This window comes from Ursus maritimus, unplaced genomic scaffold, assembly GCF_017311325.1.
Source record: "Ursus maritimus isolate PB19 unplaced genomic scaffold, ASM1731132v1 scaffold_23, whole genome shotgun sequence".
NCBI lineage: Eukaryota > Metazoa > Chordata > Mammalia > Carnivora > Ursidae > Ursus > Ursus maritimus.
In genome coordinates, this window is record NW_024424786.1 from 4,232,169 (window position 1) to 4,248,222 (window position 16,054).

The 16,054-nt window shown below is 46.9% G+C and overlaps 1 protein-coding gene and 1 long non-coding RNA gene across 3 annotated transcripts in view; one reads left to right on the forward strand and one right to left on the reverse strand.

The window, feature by feature from the left end:
- Window positions 1-16,054, forward strand: part of INSC (INSC spindle orientation adaptor protein) — a 118,032-nt gene that overhangs the window by 44,123 nt on the left and 57,855 nt on the right. Inside the window, exons 3-5 of one of the 2 annotated variants that reach the window (XM_008708898.2) lie at window positions 9,258-9,603; window positions 10,575-10,627; window positions 11,767-11,890. In XM_008708898.2, coding sequence (XP_008707120.1) covers window positions 9,258-9,603; window positions 10,575-10,627; window positions 11,767-11,890 — 523 coding nt within the window. The remainder of the gene's footprint in view (window positions 1-9,257; window positions 9,604-10,574; window positions 10,628-11,766; window positions 11,891-16,054) is intronic. The other variant, XM_008708899.2, reaches the window with a different exon arrangement.
- On the reverse strand, window positions 9,938-15,526 carry LOC103679380. The gene is made up of 4 exons (XR_572919.2): window positions 15,098-15,526; window positions 14,574-14,690; window positions 12,135-12,278; window positions 9,938-10,810 (listed from the first exon to the last, which is right to left on the reverse strand). It is a non-coding gene; the product is annotated as an uncharacterized LOC103679380 (long non-coding RNA).

The following is a 16,054-nucleotide window of genomic DNA, read 5'->3' on the forward strand; positions in this document are numbered from 1 at the left end:
TCTGCGAGCTGCCCAATACCACATGGCATGAAGGCCCTCCACTGGCAGTGTGAACTCAGAGCAGTTAGGGATGGAGAGTTGCAAAGCCCCGGTGCACGGAAAGGCCCGTGCCAGGGCAGCTCAGCGTGGGATTCTGGGTGGATCAGAAGCAGGGCAATGAAAACATTGGAAGGTTTGAACAAGATTAGAGAAGCAACATTTCCTCTAGCCCCAAGTGGCTGGGGCCTCACCAGGGCCTTAGCGAGGAGGGGTTAGAAGTTAATACCGTAACCACACTGTAAATTATTTATAGCTTGTTGCATAAATAATTGTGCTTAAATTAACTGTTTAGTAAACAGTTTACAATTCACTGCATAGCAAGGTTAAGTCACTCTAAATAAATCTATGTGTTGTTTTTACAAAGCCCTTAGTGAGAGAGGCTTCCAGGTTGGGTTGTAGAGAGGCTTAGGGGCTAGGCGACCCAGCTGACATCTGGTGACAAGATTCCTTGGATGCTCTGGAGGAATGCTCCTCTTTATTATGCAGGGGAAACCTGGAGTGCTCACGATGGCTCCCAAGGCCCCACGTGATCTAGCCTAGATCTGAGCTCCCATCCTTCTCTCATTCCCTTGCTCCAGCCATGTTGATCTCCATACCCTTTCTCAAACAAATCAGGCATACTCCCAAGGAGGGCGTTTGCACAGTCTGCCTCCTCTACCTGAACTGCTCAGTACCCATACCTCAACGCGGTCGATCCTCCCACCATCCAGAAGCTTTTGCCCAGGCCTCACTTTCTCAGCGAGCCCGACCATTCATTTAACATGGCGGTTACCTCCCTACCTCCCATAGGAACAATCTCATCCACACTTATTCTAACTAAGAGAGAAATGCTTTTAACATATTCTATCCTTTTTCATTCGTTATATTTATTATTATTATATTTATTGCCCCCTGCTCTAGGGGGAGAGGCAGGGACGATGTTTGTTTTGTTTACCAGTGTATCCCAAGCAGCTAGAACAGTTCCTGCACATAGTGGGCACTAAGGACTGAATGAACATTCAGGGTGGGATTTGTGTGAGTGTGTGGGCCGCACACCCCGCGTGGATGCTGGGAGTGCCTGGACGTTTCTGGAATGAAGTGCTGTGTGAGGACAGTCCGAAGAGAGAGGGGCTGGACTCCAAGCAAGAGATGGGCCCACTGGACTCAACATGCCTCAGACTGAACTCTTCTGAACTTGTTTCTCCTGTCTGTCCTGTGCTCAAGTGAAAAATTGGGCTCATCCTTGTCCCTTTTCATTCATCATCTGCGTGAATCAGTGTCCAGTATCCAAGATCAAGGACCATCTCGAATGATTGTCCTCCAACATCCCAGCTCTGGTTTCTCTTCCTGCTCACCTCATACTCGAAAGTCATTTTGGCTGAATATAGTCTTTGGCTCCCATTTTATTTCTCTGCGTATTTAAATAAGTCGCTCTACTTTTTTTCTAGTATCAAGTGTTGCTGTCACAAAAAAAAAAAAACCTGATGATAGCATAATTTTTTGTCCCTTACAAGTAACATGCACTTATTTCTAAATGCACAAAATATTTCCTTTCTTTCTTTTTAAAAGTCCAATGCTCTTACTAGACTATGTCTTGTATGTTTGTTTTCATGCACAGAGTATGCCCTTTCGATATGTAGTTGGAACAATATTTTTTTTCCAGGAACATTTTCCCAGCTCATAGCTTTTCACATGCATTTTATTGCTGTGTTTTGGATTCCTCCCTAGGGAACACACACACACACACACACACACACACACACACTCTCTCTCTCTCTCTCTCTCTCTCTCTCTTTTTAAGTAGGCTCCACACCCAGCATGCGGCCCAAGGCAGGGCTTGAACTCATGACCCTAAGATCAAGACCTGAGCTGAAATCAGGAGTTGGATGCCCAACTGACTGAGCCACCCAGGCGCTCCTCTCAGGAACTCTTATTGTATGTATGTTCGATCTTTTTTGCCCATCCTTAATCTTTGTCACTTTCTTGCAAATCTGTTTTTATCTCTTTCTTCGTTTTTTAAAAATTTAAAACATTTTTTCCTTTTTGTGTTTGATTTTAAGGCATTATGCCACATTTTCTTCTTGTTTAATCTTGCTTCAAAGATAACATTTCCTGTTTATGTCTACTACTTTTCTTACTTAAGATATCTCCTTTCTGAGGTTTTGTGCTTCTCTTTCACATCTTACATCATTTTTTTAAAATTTTAAGTTCATTTTGAACTAGTACATTGCGTTTCCTCCCGTTTTGTGAGACCATTTTCCTGGTATTCTCTCATTGGAGGGATATTATTTCGTTATTTATTCTCTTTTTAAAATGATTATGCATGGGATGAGACTTCAGTAATTTTTGTGTTGCTTCTTTTTACGTGAAATTAGTTTTCATGAACTTTTAGAGGGAGGCGGGGCTCAGGAAAGCTGTTCTAATTTGATACAGCTCCGTCTTTTTTTTGTGTAAGTTTCAAAGTTGGGTGATCTGCTGTCTGAGAGCTCCAACTTTGCTTCCACCCCTTCCATGGATCTCTCACCTTTGCCTCTGAGGTCCCGGTCCTGCTCAATTCTGATTTTGCTCCCAGAAGTTTCTTCTCCATGTGGCACTTTGTTAGAGAAGAGATTCCTGCTGGGTCTGCTTTGAGAATCCTTGGCAGGTGCCTTGCAGTCACCTGATATTGGAGAGGAAAATCCCCTTCTAGTTTCAGTGACTATTCTAGAATGGTCATGCTGTACTTTCCAATAAATACCCAGTGACTACGGGGGGTTCTCCTCTCTCATATTCATCAGACACCACCTCATTCGTTCCTTCTTCCTCTCGGACAGATGATGCCGAGCAGGTCTTATATCTGTGAGTGGTTGATCCCCACCTGCTTGTATTTTGAGGTTTGTGGGGCTATTTTATCATCTAGTTTTGTTGTAAATTTTATCCACAGGGTTTTGGTTTTGTTATCTTTGTTGTTCTGTCAGCGTTTCATGTGGGGATTTAGAGAGATTTAAAAACTGCTGTCATGACAGCCATCTTCCCAGAATTTTCCTTATTTCTCTACTTTGAAGTAATTAAATTCTGATGCTACAGCTCCTTTAGCTGAAACTTCTCTAATAAGAGCTAACATGTATAATACTTCCTGTCAGGCATTTTTCTAAGCAAGTATATATACATATTTGCATATATGCATATGTATGTATATATTCACTTCACTTAATAATCACGAAAAGCCTAGGGGCCGGGTATTATTGTCATTTCTACCAATGAGGAAACTGAAGCACAGAGAGATTAAGTAACTTGCCCAAAGTTATGCAGGTAGCAAGTGGCAGATGGGGGATTTAATCCAGGCAATCCAGCCCCCGAGTTCACGCTCTGATGGGAACAGTGATACCCACAGAAGCCACATGATATCTAGAAGACCCAGTGGCATGCCTGGCTCTGATGGTGGCACAATGGTGCCTAGAAGACACAGCAGTAAGAGAAGAGGTGGTGACTGTGAGCAGCTTGAGATATTTAGTGGAGTCAGACAGCATGACAGCCCCCGGAAGAAAAGGTAGCTATGCTGGGTGGGCCTGGCAGGACCTGACAGCCACGGAAAACGCTAGTGTAGGGGAGCTAAAGGAAGAAAAGATGACGGATTTGGGGGGGAATCAATAGTTGACCTTTGAACAAAATGGGTTAGGGGCACCCACCTGTCACACGGTTGAAAATCCACATGTCACCTTTGACTCCTCCAAAACTTAACTACTAATAACTTACTATTGACCAGAAGCCTTACTGATACCATAAAGTCGACTAACACATCATTTGTATGTTACATATAGCCTATAGTGTATTCTTACAATAAAGTAAACTAGAGAAAAGAAAGCATTCCTAAGAAAATCATAAAGAAGAGAAAATATGTTTACAGTACTGCGCTATAAAAAATCCACATATAAGTGGACCTGTGCAGTCCAAACCTGGGTTGTTCAAGGGTCAATGTATATAAGATGAACTCTGGGGACTCCAGGAAATGCTTGAGATGTGTGGCACATGGTGCTGCGATGAGAATGCTGTTGGGTTACATTTACTTATATCTGTCTCTCCTCTTAGGTGATGTGAGTGTCCTCAGGTCAGGGACCAGCACAAAGCCTGGCACATGCTCAGTCAACATCAGTAGTGCTTCAATGAATCAGGTCAAGCAGGGATGGTCTGACAGGCACTGCTTAATGTTTTAAGCCTTATTGAACTGGGGGAGGGTATTTTGTGTTTGTTACTGGTGTCCTATGGGGACAGGCACTTCCCGTGGGAGCTAAGATCTCCTTTTAGCCACTCCCCGCCAGGGCTTGAGTATCTATATCCACACCTTACCATTTGCCTGGAAGTTCTGAGAATTGGGGCAGTGGTTGCTAGGGGCCCAAGCTTTATGCAACCAGAGAGCTGCTTAGTGGAACATAGGAATGTTTGTAAAATGACTTGTACAAAGGGTTTCTCTGGTTTTCCTGACGCCTGCTCACGTATTTCTATTTAATACAGAAGTTTTTATTATGGTGTCTTTTGTAGAATGTAGTTACTTACCCAACTCTTAAACTTGTACCACTTTGCAGGGAACTCACCTAGACTTTGTCTGACACACCAGCCAAAGATAGAATCCACATCTCCTGAAATGTAGTTCAGAATAGGGGATTGCTGAGTTCAGGGGCTTCCTATGCGTCAGGCCAGAGCACTCATGCTCATCTTGTAACACCCCTACAAGCCCAGAAAGTATTTCCAGCTGGTGTGGCAAGGCTTACAATCCATGTTTCCCAGGCAATTTCTGGTTTACTTGATCGCTTAAATATTTACTGATCCCTACCATGTGTCAGGCCTTGTGCTGAGCGCTGGTGATGCTGAGGGAGGTCAGTGCCTGCCTTTGAGGATGTCTCAAAGTTGGTGGAAGAGAGAGACAGGTGGAGAGACTGTAGAGTGTGGTCAGTAGGTAGACAGTCTTTGGAATCAGGTTGCCTGCAGGGAGTTCTGGCTCTCTTAAGTCATATAAGTCTTCTGTACCTCTGTATTTTCATCTGTAAAATGGAGACAAGGAAAATGTGCACTTAATCAGGATAATAAAATAATGCAAGATAATTATACAATGCTTGGGGTACTATAAGGGTCCAATAAATATTAATTACTACTACTGGTGTTTTTTTGTCCACTTCCCCTTTTCCTCTGCTTTCAGAACTGCTTTTCATCCAATTCTCCATTTTTTAAAATCAAAACACAATTATATTATAATTTCAATGGTTTAGTTGTAATTTGGGCAGCTTGGGTGCAAAGCATACTGGGTAAAATCAGATTTGGTGGGGAGTGTATACATGCCTTGAGCAGCCAACCCATTACTCCTCCACCTGCTGGTGGGTCAGAACCTCCTGATGTCCTCCCAGCCCTATTGGAGTTGGCCCTGGACCTAAGGGGGATGTACTGGCTTGATGGGGCCTGAGGCCTAGTCACTGAATGGGGTTAAGAGGAGGCAGGGATGTATGGGCTTACTAATCTGCTCTGTTTATTCTTCTTAGCATGTTTGTTTGCTCCTTGGGGGAGAAAGAGGAGGTATCTGTTTAAACAATCTCTAGAAATAGAAGCTATTTTAAGCTCATTCTTAAAGAAAACCAGATTCTACTTTTCCCGAAGGCACCCCTGTCTGTCCTCGCCTCTGTGGCCGTCACCCTGGAAGGCGGCTCCTGCCACCAGGCAGCCAAGAGTGGGTTTGGCCTGAAAGCAGAGATTGCATCTCTGGGGCCTGGGATCTTGGTCCGCCCTGTACCTCAGAGCGGTAGGCAGAGCCAGTGGCTCACAGCTTCCCTTCTTCCTCCTGTTGCTCATAAGCAGCCGCAGACCTCTTTGCTTCTTTCTGTCTACCTGTGTTAAGGCTGTCTCATTTTGCTCTCTGCTCCTCAATGTCTTTTTTTTTTTTTTTTTGAAGGGATGTTAGAGTGGGAAGCAGTAAAGCAAAGAGGTTAAGAGTAGACTCTGGAGTGAGAGACACCAAAGTTGCAATGTCAGTGCTACTACTTTCTACCTGGGTGATTTTACCTCTCTTATCCTGGTTTCCTCATCTGTAAAATGGGGATAATAATACCGCTAACGCAGACACTTGTCTTGAGGAGTAAATGAAAAAAAATTCATGTAAACCACTTAGCACAGGGCTCAACATGTGGCATGTGCTCAAAAACTTCTGGCTATTATGATAGTAATTACTGTAGGTGCTGAAGGGTTCCATGGGGCAAGGGCAGCAACGAGCACTAATATTTTTGAGCATTTCTTTATGCCATGCAATGTCCCAAGTCCTTCACATTCACCATTTACTGTAATTCTTTCATCTACCTGGTTAGGAAGGTTCTGTTATGTACGGGTAAAGAAATTGAGGCTCAGAAAGGTTAAGAACCTTACTGAAGAGACTAACATGTTAAGAAGGTCAGGATACTGGTTATCCTGGTTGGGGAGTGACCAGAAGGGGGCGCAAGGGAGACAACGGGATGCTGGTAATGGTTCTTATATGGTTCCTGGGTGCATGAGTGTGTCGACCTTCTGAAAATTCATCAAACTCTAGCTTGATATTATAATTTGTTCACCTTTATGTGCATATGTTATTTCAATAAAAATTTCAGAAAAAGGAAAAAAAGCAGCAGTAGCCTGCCTTCGGCCACACAGATTATAAGTAGCAGAGCCAGCTCTTAATGCCCCCACATGCTAACGTATAAGCCTTGTTGGCCTGGGCCTGTGGAAGCTTTCTGTATGCTCAGGGCCCAGGGCCCTTACGCGGTAGGCCGTTCCATCCCCAGGGATCTCTGGTTCAAAGCCTGTTCAGGCAACTAAGGAGGGAGCAGGATCATCAGGAGGCATCTGAGGGCCTGGCTGCCCAAGGGAGCCTCCTTGGTGCAGATCCAGGAGGCCTTCCTGGGATCAGCCATTGGTGGGCTCCAGGGAAGATCATGGGGCCAACTGGAAGACAAAGCCAACTAGGCTCGCCATGTTCCTTTTCCCTGAGAGAACAACTTTCATCCCCTAGCCCAACCGGGGACCCCCTTTCCTTCCACTTCCAGGTTCTTTGAGGAAGCCTCCACTCCTGGCTTCTTAGCTAGGTTCCTCCTACCTGTCCACTGGAGCTTGGATGGATTGCTTCAGTGGACAGCCCAGTGGAGCGTGGTACCTTGTCCAGGTCTTCCTCCCATGAGGCTCATGACGCAAAGCCAGAGAGACAGCCAGTTTCAGCCTGGGCTTCTGTTTGGGAAAGAAGCAATGGGAATGCAGTTCTTCCTGGGGGGATGGAGTAAGAAACCCTCAGGCCTGTCAGCTGGATTCTGCCTTTCTCCCCAGAGCCTCATTTCTTTAAAGAAACTTTCAAATTTTAAAATAGTTTTAGATTTACAGAATGTTGTGAAGAAAGTGCACACCGTTCCTCTATGCCCCCCCCCCCCCAGGTACCTTGATCGTTAGCATCTCCCGTGAGCACGGTACATTTGCTACAACTGAGGGACCGTCACTGGTCTGTTACTATTAACTAAACTCCAGACTTTATCGGGCTTTCACCAGTTTTCCATGAAACTTCTGTTCTGTTTCAGGACTCCATCCAGGAGATCCTGTTAGAGTTAGTCATCACGTCTCCTTTGTCTCCCTTGGCCTCTGACAATTTCCCAGTGTTACCTTCTTGTGATGACGCTGGTGGTTTTGAGGAGTACTGATTAGGTATTTTGTAGAATGTGCCTCAGCCGGTCCCTGAGGCCTTTCTCATGATGAGACTAAGGTTATGTGTTTGGGAGAAGAAAGCCCTTCTCATCACATCCCATCAGAAGTACTCATTGTCAACACGGCTGATGATCAGTCAGGATCCTCTCGATCATTTGAGTAGGACGGGGTTATGTCGGGTTCCTCCACTGCAAAGTTACTTCTTTCTCCATCCTCTTTCTATACTTTTTACTTTGGGATTGAGTCATTAAATGCAGCCCACGCTCAAGGCCCACCCCAGCTGTTCTGAGTCATCGAGTCTATCTGATGCAAGGCTCATAAGTACACACAATCATCTGACAATTTGCGCAGGTAGAAGAGACGCGCAAGCTCCAAGCCAGGCTTCCAGACGCCGCATGCAGCTAATATAGACAGACACCTAAATGAGTTCAGATCCACAAACACAGACACGCACAGGCCCAAATAACGCAGATACTAGAGAGATCAATAGTTTTGTCATTCCATTTCTCTTACCGGCCAAGCGATAAATCAACTAGGATTTTAATTAACACAGCTTCTGAAATCCCACTTTCTTTCTAGTTCTTAAAGATCTTAAAGGACAAGAATGCAGTATGCCTCTGTGTGAGCTGGGGGTGGTGGGGGTGACAAAATGGTGAGTCCGGTATCTAATCAGGCCACCCGGGAAGGACCCAGGCCAGGGGCAGTTTGGTGGCACTGATTCCCTTTTGCCCCTTTCATGGCTTTTCCATGGCCCTTTCCATTCTAGGCCTGAGGAAGGGGGTGGGAGTGGGTCCCACCCAAGGCGTCCAGAGCTCTTCCCCGCTCAGCACCGCAGGCTTCCTCTGTTTGCCAAGTGCTGGTTCCCAGGCTCCATGATTTAGCAGCCTTGCAAGCCCTGTTTTTGGGAGGAGGGAACAGCTGAAGCCCAGGCCACCACACCAAGAGAGAGCAATGTAACATGCATCTGCTACTGACAGAAGGAGGAGGAAGGATGCTAGAAGGACAAGAATGACAGCTGTCCACTGCAGTGTTCATGGAGTAAATGAGTCAGTGAGTGAATGACTAGTTCATTCCCTGCCCCTTAGAAGCTCTTAGGTCAGTCTGCTTCAGCTCTCTGTCTCTAGAACATGATGATCAGATGTTCTTCTATCCTCTCTATCCCCTTTCTAATCATGTTAGTCTTGGGCCACTCTTTGTGAAAGCATTGTTTTAAAAAGGTTCGCATTCTATAACCACGCAGCCGTACCATAGCTCCTAATGACATAACCAATATTTGATATTAAGGCTATTTCTGTTTTCTTCTTACTATAACTATAGTCTGCTAATGTGCCAGACTTTATGGCCTGTTGCTTGTCTGCTCATCTGCTTCCAAAACTTCTGTGCCTCAGCCTTATTATCTGTGAGTTGGAGATAGTGGAAGACAAGAGGGTTAGGGTAAGTGAGCTCAAGAAACGGTGATGAGCGTGTAGCAGGTGGTTCATAAACATCGGGTGGCCCGAAACGGAAACCTTTGGAAATCACGGGGTGTTGATGCTTCGTGGCGCTGTTCCTGGCTGCAGGCTGCACCTGATGCAAGTGGACTCGGTCCAGCGCTGGATGGAGGACCTGAAGCTCATGACCGAGTGTGAGTGCATGTGCGTCCTGCAGGCAAAGCCCATCAGCCTGGAGGAAGATGCACAGAGTGACCTCATCCTGGCTGGCGGCCCCGGCCCCGGAGACCCCCTGCAGCTGCTTCTCAAGAGGGGTTGGGTCATCAGCACTGAGCTGCGCAGGATCGGGCAGAAGCTGGCCCAGGACCGCTGGGCGCGCGTCCACAGCATGAGTGTGCGTCTGACCTGCCATGCCCGCTCCATGGTCAGCGAGTACAGTGCTGTCAGCAGGAGCTCCTCACAGGAGATGGGCCAGGTCAGCTGCCCTGGGATGGGCATGGGCGGGCACTTGGAAGGGGGAGGCCTTCTAGAAGAATGGGTCTGGCGTGTGTGGAGGGTGAACTTTTCTGTTCCAGTGCCTCCCTCCTGTTCCAAAAAGCAGGGAAGATTGTAAGGACCTTATTGAGTACCTACCATGTCCTAGGCACACCCATCTCATTTAACCTGCAGTAGATGCGAAGCGGACGTAACCCCTATGAGAGGCTGTACGGTGGTGCAGTGCACCGACTTTAATGCCATACTGTTTGCGTTGAAATGTCAGCTCTGCTGTGTGACCTTGGCAAGTTACTTACCTTCTCTGTGCCCCGGTTCCACCACCCTAATGAATATAGTAATAGTACTTTTTTCATAGATCTGTTGTGAGGACTACCATGTTATTACATGTAAAACATTAAAAACAGTTGCTGAAAAATATTAGCTAGTATGATGTCCTTACTGTATTGATGAGGAAAGAGAAACTTGGAGAGCCTAAGTAACTTGCCCAAAGTTATGCAGTGAATGGTATAAGCAGGATTCAGTCTAAGTCTTTCTGATTCTGAAGCCCATGTTTTCTAATCTTCTTTTCCAAGCCCGTAATGGAGCATTGAAAATCCCCTTGTCATTGTTTTTCTTTCTTCTGGCATTCACTTCCCAGCTTACCGCTTTACCCTTTTCTTTGCTCCACTTTGCAAACAGTAAACTTCTATTCATCCTTTGCAGCCCAGCCCAAATGCCCCCTCCTCTTGGAAGCGTCTCAGATCCCCCAGCATAACTAAGTGCTTGGTTTTCTTTTTTGAGCTCGCAAAGCTGACAGTGGTGTCTTGCCATCCATACAACACTGTTGATGTGCCTGTTCCCAAAATCAGATGATTTGATTCTTTGTCCTTATCACCCAGAGGGCCCCACACAGTAGTTGGTCCTCAAGCAATGCTTCTTGAATTGAATAAACTTTTTCTGTTTGTTCCACAGATTGAGAAACTGCTAATGGAGAAATGCTCAGAGCTCTCAGCAATCACAGAGAGGTAAATCTGGATGCTGGGTAAGACCGGACAGCCTGTCCTCAGGCAGGGGAAGGGGCTGGCATCTTCTTCCAGAGGGAGAGAGGGAGTGGGGAGGCCTGGTGGTGGTCTGGGAATTTCCTTCTGCTGACTTTTATCAGCAACCTTGAAAGACTCCCTTGGGATTTTCTGCCCCATTTTCAGGCCCTAGAGAGAATATAAAAGAGGAGAGGCCCACGCATAGGAAAAAAGAGGATTATTGAGGGTTAATAAAAAAGAAAAGGTTTCCCATAGCTTTAGGAAGCCCCCCCACCCCAATCCCCAAAGTCAAGGGAGGGTGAAAGCAGACACTCACACCCTATACTCACAGACACACAGACAAGGATTTCACAGACACACTTGCCCGCACATAGATATGTAAACACGCACTCATACATTCACAGAAATACTCTCACCCCCTCTTCTCTGTATCTCACGCACGTAAATATATGTGTTTACACTCACACATACAGACCCTCAGCCTCACATGTATGCACACACAGGTGGATGTTAACACTCTCCCTTACTTTTTCCAGCCCCCATGCCCTACAAGAGAAACATGGGACTTGGCCTCCCCTAGAACCCCCATGGGGTCTTTGGCCTTCCAGTGGAACATTCTCAGGCCCTAGGGGTAAATTTAAACCTGATCCACCCCCTGTTCTTCCTCCCTGGGGAGAAAATTTTTAAGGCTCCTTTCTGTAGACAGCCATTGTAGACAGCCATTTCTTCAAGGTTCACGAGTATTGACATACACCTTGTGTGTGAGCACTGGCTTACCTGGCAAAAGCTCCCCACCCCCACCCCTAGACCCTGGTGCAATGATGACGGGTTCTCTCGGGGAGGAACCCGGAGGTATGGATTTGCCCACTTTCTGACAGCCTTTCTTCCCAGTGACATGAACTAGTAGCCCCCATTTCAGCCAGCACTTCTCTGAACACTAAGAGGCCAGAGGATGAGCCAGTTCTGGAATATTCCATCTCTGACTCCCCTGGAGCTGATGACGTCTCCCTAGGCCCCTTGCACCATCCACAGGCCTGCGGCAGGCCCACATCTGGCCCCTGCAGTGGCTCTGGGCTGAATACCTGCGCATCCCAGTGGCCCACGCCATGATTTCTTTTCCCCAGGTGCCTCCAGGTTGAGAATGAGCATGTCCTGAAGTCGATGAAGGCCTGTGTGAGTGAGACCTTGAGCACACTGGGCCAGCACTTTGGCCAGCTGCTGGAGCTGGCCCTGACCCGGGAGGTGCAGGTCGGTGCAGGTTGGGCTGTGGACAGGGGCTCTCGAGTGGACTCCCAGGGTGGCGGTGGGGGTGGGGCAGAGGCACTGGGCCAGGCTGGGGGAAGCTCTGACATGTCTTTCTTAGGGGACACCCTCCTCAGGCTACTGAAGTGAATGGCAGCACCTAGCAACCTAGAGCTTGAGGCTTCCAAGTTAGCCCAAATCTGCATTTTTCAGATGTGAGATCTGGAGCCTAGAGAGGGAAGAGACTTACCTAAGGTCACATAGCGAGGCCGTGGCAGAAGCTGGCATTTCCCAACTGCACTTTCAGTGTTGTTCCTACCACCTTAAATCCCTGTGTAGTTATTGTCCACAGTACACAGAATGGATCCATGTTGTCCTGAAAGACTTGAGGCAGCTGCGGAAAACAAGCCAATTCCAGAAATCTGGCGATAAAAAAGAATCTAGAAAGATCATATAGTCCAGGCCCCCCCTCTCCCCAGGCTTGTGCTTGATTCTAGAAAGAAACAGATAGATCTACTTTCCAACTGCGGCTTGCATGAGACCTTGATCAAGTTCCTTAACGTCTCAAAGGCCTCATTTTCTTCATCTACAAAGTGAAAACCTTCCCCAGAAGAAAAGTGAGAGGATTAAGTAAACAACATAGCGTGGGTTAAATATATGTTATTTCCCTCCGTTGCCTACTCCTATTTTAAAAGCCTCCCAGAAAAGCAGATTCCATAAGGTTTTCATTATGAAAGGTATTTACATGTTATTTATAGTTACAGAAATATTGTGTTACATATTTGCCATTCTTTTCCCACCACCAAATAAAAGCCTTCCACAAATAGAAAGTCCCTTCCCCTATCAGCTTCTCTCCAGACTCAGCCTTTCCATGGAGCCCAGAGTTTTCCTTTTTCTCCTTCCTGCGTGTCTGGCTCATTTTGCACAGAGTACAGGCTCTCCTGACCTGGCTCACCTGCTGGTCAGTGCGGCTGGCCCCACGCTTTCTCACCACCCGCCCGGGAGATCTGCAGAGGCCGCTCTGTCCCAGGAGCCTGGGATGAGGGGAAGGAAGGGCCAAGGGTTGGGCTGCTGGGGCTGGCCTTGGAATTGTGCAAATGCTGATCGGTGCATGTAGGGTGGGGTGGTGGCTCAAGCTGTGGCCAGTGTCCCAGAATGAGCTCTCAAGTCCCAGAGGGACCCCGTGGAACACGGGGCCGAAGTGGGTGGAAAAGCCAAGGGAGCAAAGAGCGAGGATATTGAAGGTAGTCGTGGGGGTGGGGGGAAGGGGAGGTATTTTTGAGCAGGGGTATGGGTGCCGACGATGCTTTTTATGCGACTTTTGTGCCCTTTCTCCTGGAACTATCAGGGTCAATGAAAAGTGCTAAACTCGAAGAGTAATGTTGGATTTTAAATAGAAGCCAGCTGGGTTTGGAAGTAGTCATTCTACCCGGAGGCAAAGGAGTAGGGTGTCTTTTCCCTGGTCTGGGTCAGAATCCTGGTGAGAGCTCCCTGGGAGGTCAGGAGTCTGCCTGGACGTTGTGGGCTATGTAGCTGGTTTCCTGGGTTGCTGGGTCCATTCTGGTTTTTCCCTCATCCTGATCTTGCTCAGAGCGGAATTCCTGATCTGGCCCTTTTGCTTCCCCAGCTAAATCCTGCCCATCCCCAGGTCTGACCACCTGGGTCACTGATGCTTGGCCTGGGAGCTGAGCTGGATCAGCAGCTCCTCTCTTAGAACTTGGTCCCCCAACCTGGTGGCTCGGTCAGTGAAAGCCTCTGCCTTTGGCTCAGGTCGTGATCTCAGCGGGGAACCTGCTTCTCCCTCTGCCTGCTGCTCTCCCTGCTTGTGCTCTCGCTCTCTCTCTGACAAATAAATAAGTAAATAAAATCCTTAAAAAAAAAGAATTTGGTCCCGCCTTGGCCTCCCACCCCTTGTCTGCCCTGCATTCCTCTGCGTATTCCTTAGCTTCCTGATAAGCCCCCTTTCCTCCCAGCGTGCACCCTGGTGTCTGCTACTCCCTCCTATTTGGGCTCACCATGCCCATAATATTTTTTGGCTGATCTTTAGTTGCTGGTTTTTGTTTTTTTTTTTAATATTAGGATGTTTCCATAAAGATGGTAGTGACATAAGGAGATACATTGGCGGAAGGCAAGGTGATCTGTGTTCAGTGTCGTAAGCATGTGTTTCTTAAACTGGTGACCCAGTACATTCCCTAGGATGTTAATAATTATAGGAGGATCCCATATTTGGGGTATCTTGACATTAAGGGATCTAAGCCTATCTCCTTGCATTGGAATTTCTCCTATGCTGTACTCTTCTGCATCAAGAGTCTTCTAAAAGTTCTTCACACGTTCATCGTATTTCTCATCTGATCTGTAGCTTCCACAGACAGGGCTTTGGGTTTGTTTTGTTCATGGATATATATCTAGTGAACAGGATAGTGCCTCTCCTACAATAGGCGCTCAATAAAGACTTAGTAATGAATGAATATTAAATAGTATGTTCCAAACTGACATAGTCACAGCAAACCTTTTTTATTCTTAAAGCACCTGATCAGTTATTCTGGGATGCTGGCATTTCAGGAAATGCAGTTTGGTCAAAACTCTTTTTGCACTTGGGAGGCTCTCCAGCAGAGGAACAGTGCTCTTCCAACCTCCCCACCCCATCCCCACCAGCCACAAAAATAATCCATGATGGAATAATGCTTACGATGAGGGCAGCAACAATCTGGCCCTACTCTGCACTGGTCTGCTCCATCCTGCAATGTCATGTCCAATTCCAGACCCCAGATGCGTCACTGGCAATGGCTGTGCTCAGAAGAGGCTCCTGAAAGGACGGGGGAGAGGCTGAAGATCAAGGTCTATGGGAAATGGATGGAGGAACAGAGGATGTGTCGTCCAAGGACAGACACTCTGCCACCTCCCACATTCTGTGTTTGGGGGCCCTGAAGGGAAGAAGGGGCTCAGGCCAGCAGCCAAATCTAGAGGACATTCTATGTAGAGAGGAGTTTGTGAAACAACAGGGCTGCCCTGCAGGGGGCCAAGTTCGGAAGTCCCTGTCCCTGAGCTGGCCAAGCCAGACCTGGAGGACATTGGCTGGGATGAGCGACTGGCAAGGTCTCTTCCAGTCTTGGTAGTGTAAAATTCTATAAATGGGGTGGGGTGGGGTGGGGTAGGGGCTGAGCATGGAGTTTGGAGGCATATCAGGGTTCACATCCCACCAGTGCTACTTACTGGGTATGCAGACTTGGGCCAGTTACTTCCTGTCCCCACCTCTGCAGTGGGTTTCCTTAGGATTAAACGAAACAACCCATGAGTAAGCGGTGGCACTCTTCTGACTCTGTCAGCTGCTTTCTTCACTCAAGACTTGTTCTGCCTTAAGAGAAGCTCACAGCGCACTTTGCTAAAAGAGCCCCCTGGTCACCTAATGAATTGTGTATTAAGATAATTTAACTACTTGGCGGGTATGGAAAAATTTAAAGTTTAAATGTCAGGAGCCACCAATAGGAAATTAATGAACATTGATGATTAATCTATCTGGGGATAAAGGATTAGCTATGTGGGAGGTAAGAGAACACTTAACTTATAAAAATTGATTTACTCAAAAATGACTTCTAGGGGGACTCTCTATTGAATAAATTGACTCTCCCCTCTACCTCTGAGTCCTTGACTCAGCTTCATGTGGGTAGATGTTATATTAATTTATTCTTTCATTCCATCTATTACTTTTGATTTTAGTTTAAAATAGCATCTTTAGTCTAATAAAACTGATTAGAGAATGTATCTTTGGCTCTGTGGCTAAATGAACTAGTTAAAACTTTATCTCACAGCTAAGTTTTGCCTCCCTGTCCTAGGCACAGCTGGTCAACCTCGGGCCTCACCTGAGGGACAAGCATCTATCTTATGACAGAGCTCAGACCAGAGGAACACTTCCTAAGAGAAGGGACACAGGTGCTAAGCTGAACATACTCAGTTCCTTCTTCCCAAACTCACAAACTCCGCCCTGCCCTTCTCAGTAGGGTGACATAGAAAGGTAGGGAGTAAAGCTAGCAGAGGTGTGTTGCTGAAATCCACACCTAGGGAACAGGGGTAGTGGGGACCAAGTACTGCCCCTTAGTAGTTGACAATTCTTATCCTGTTGTCTTATTGGCTTTATCCATTGGGCTGTGGTCAGGCAGGAGTGTGGCTGAG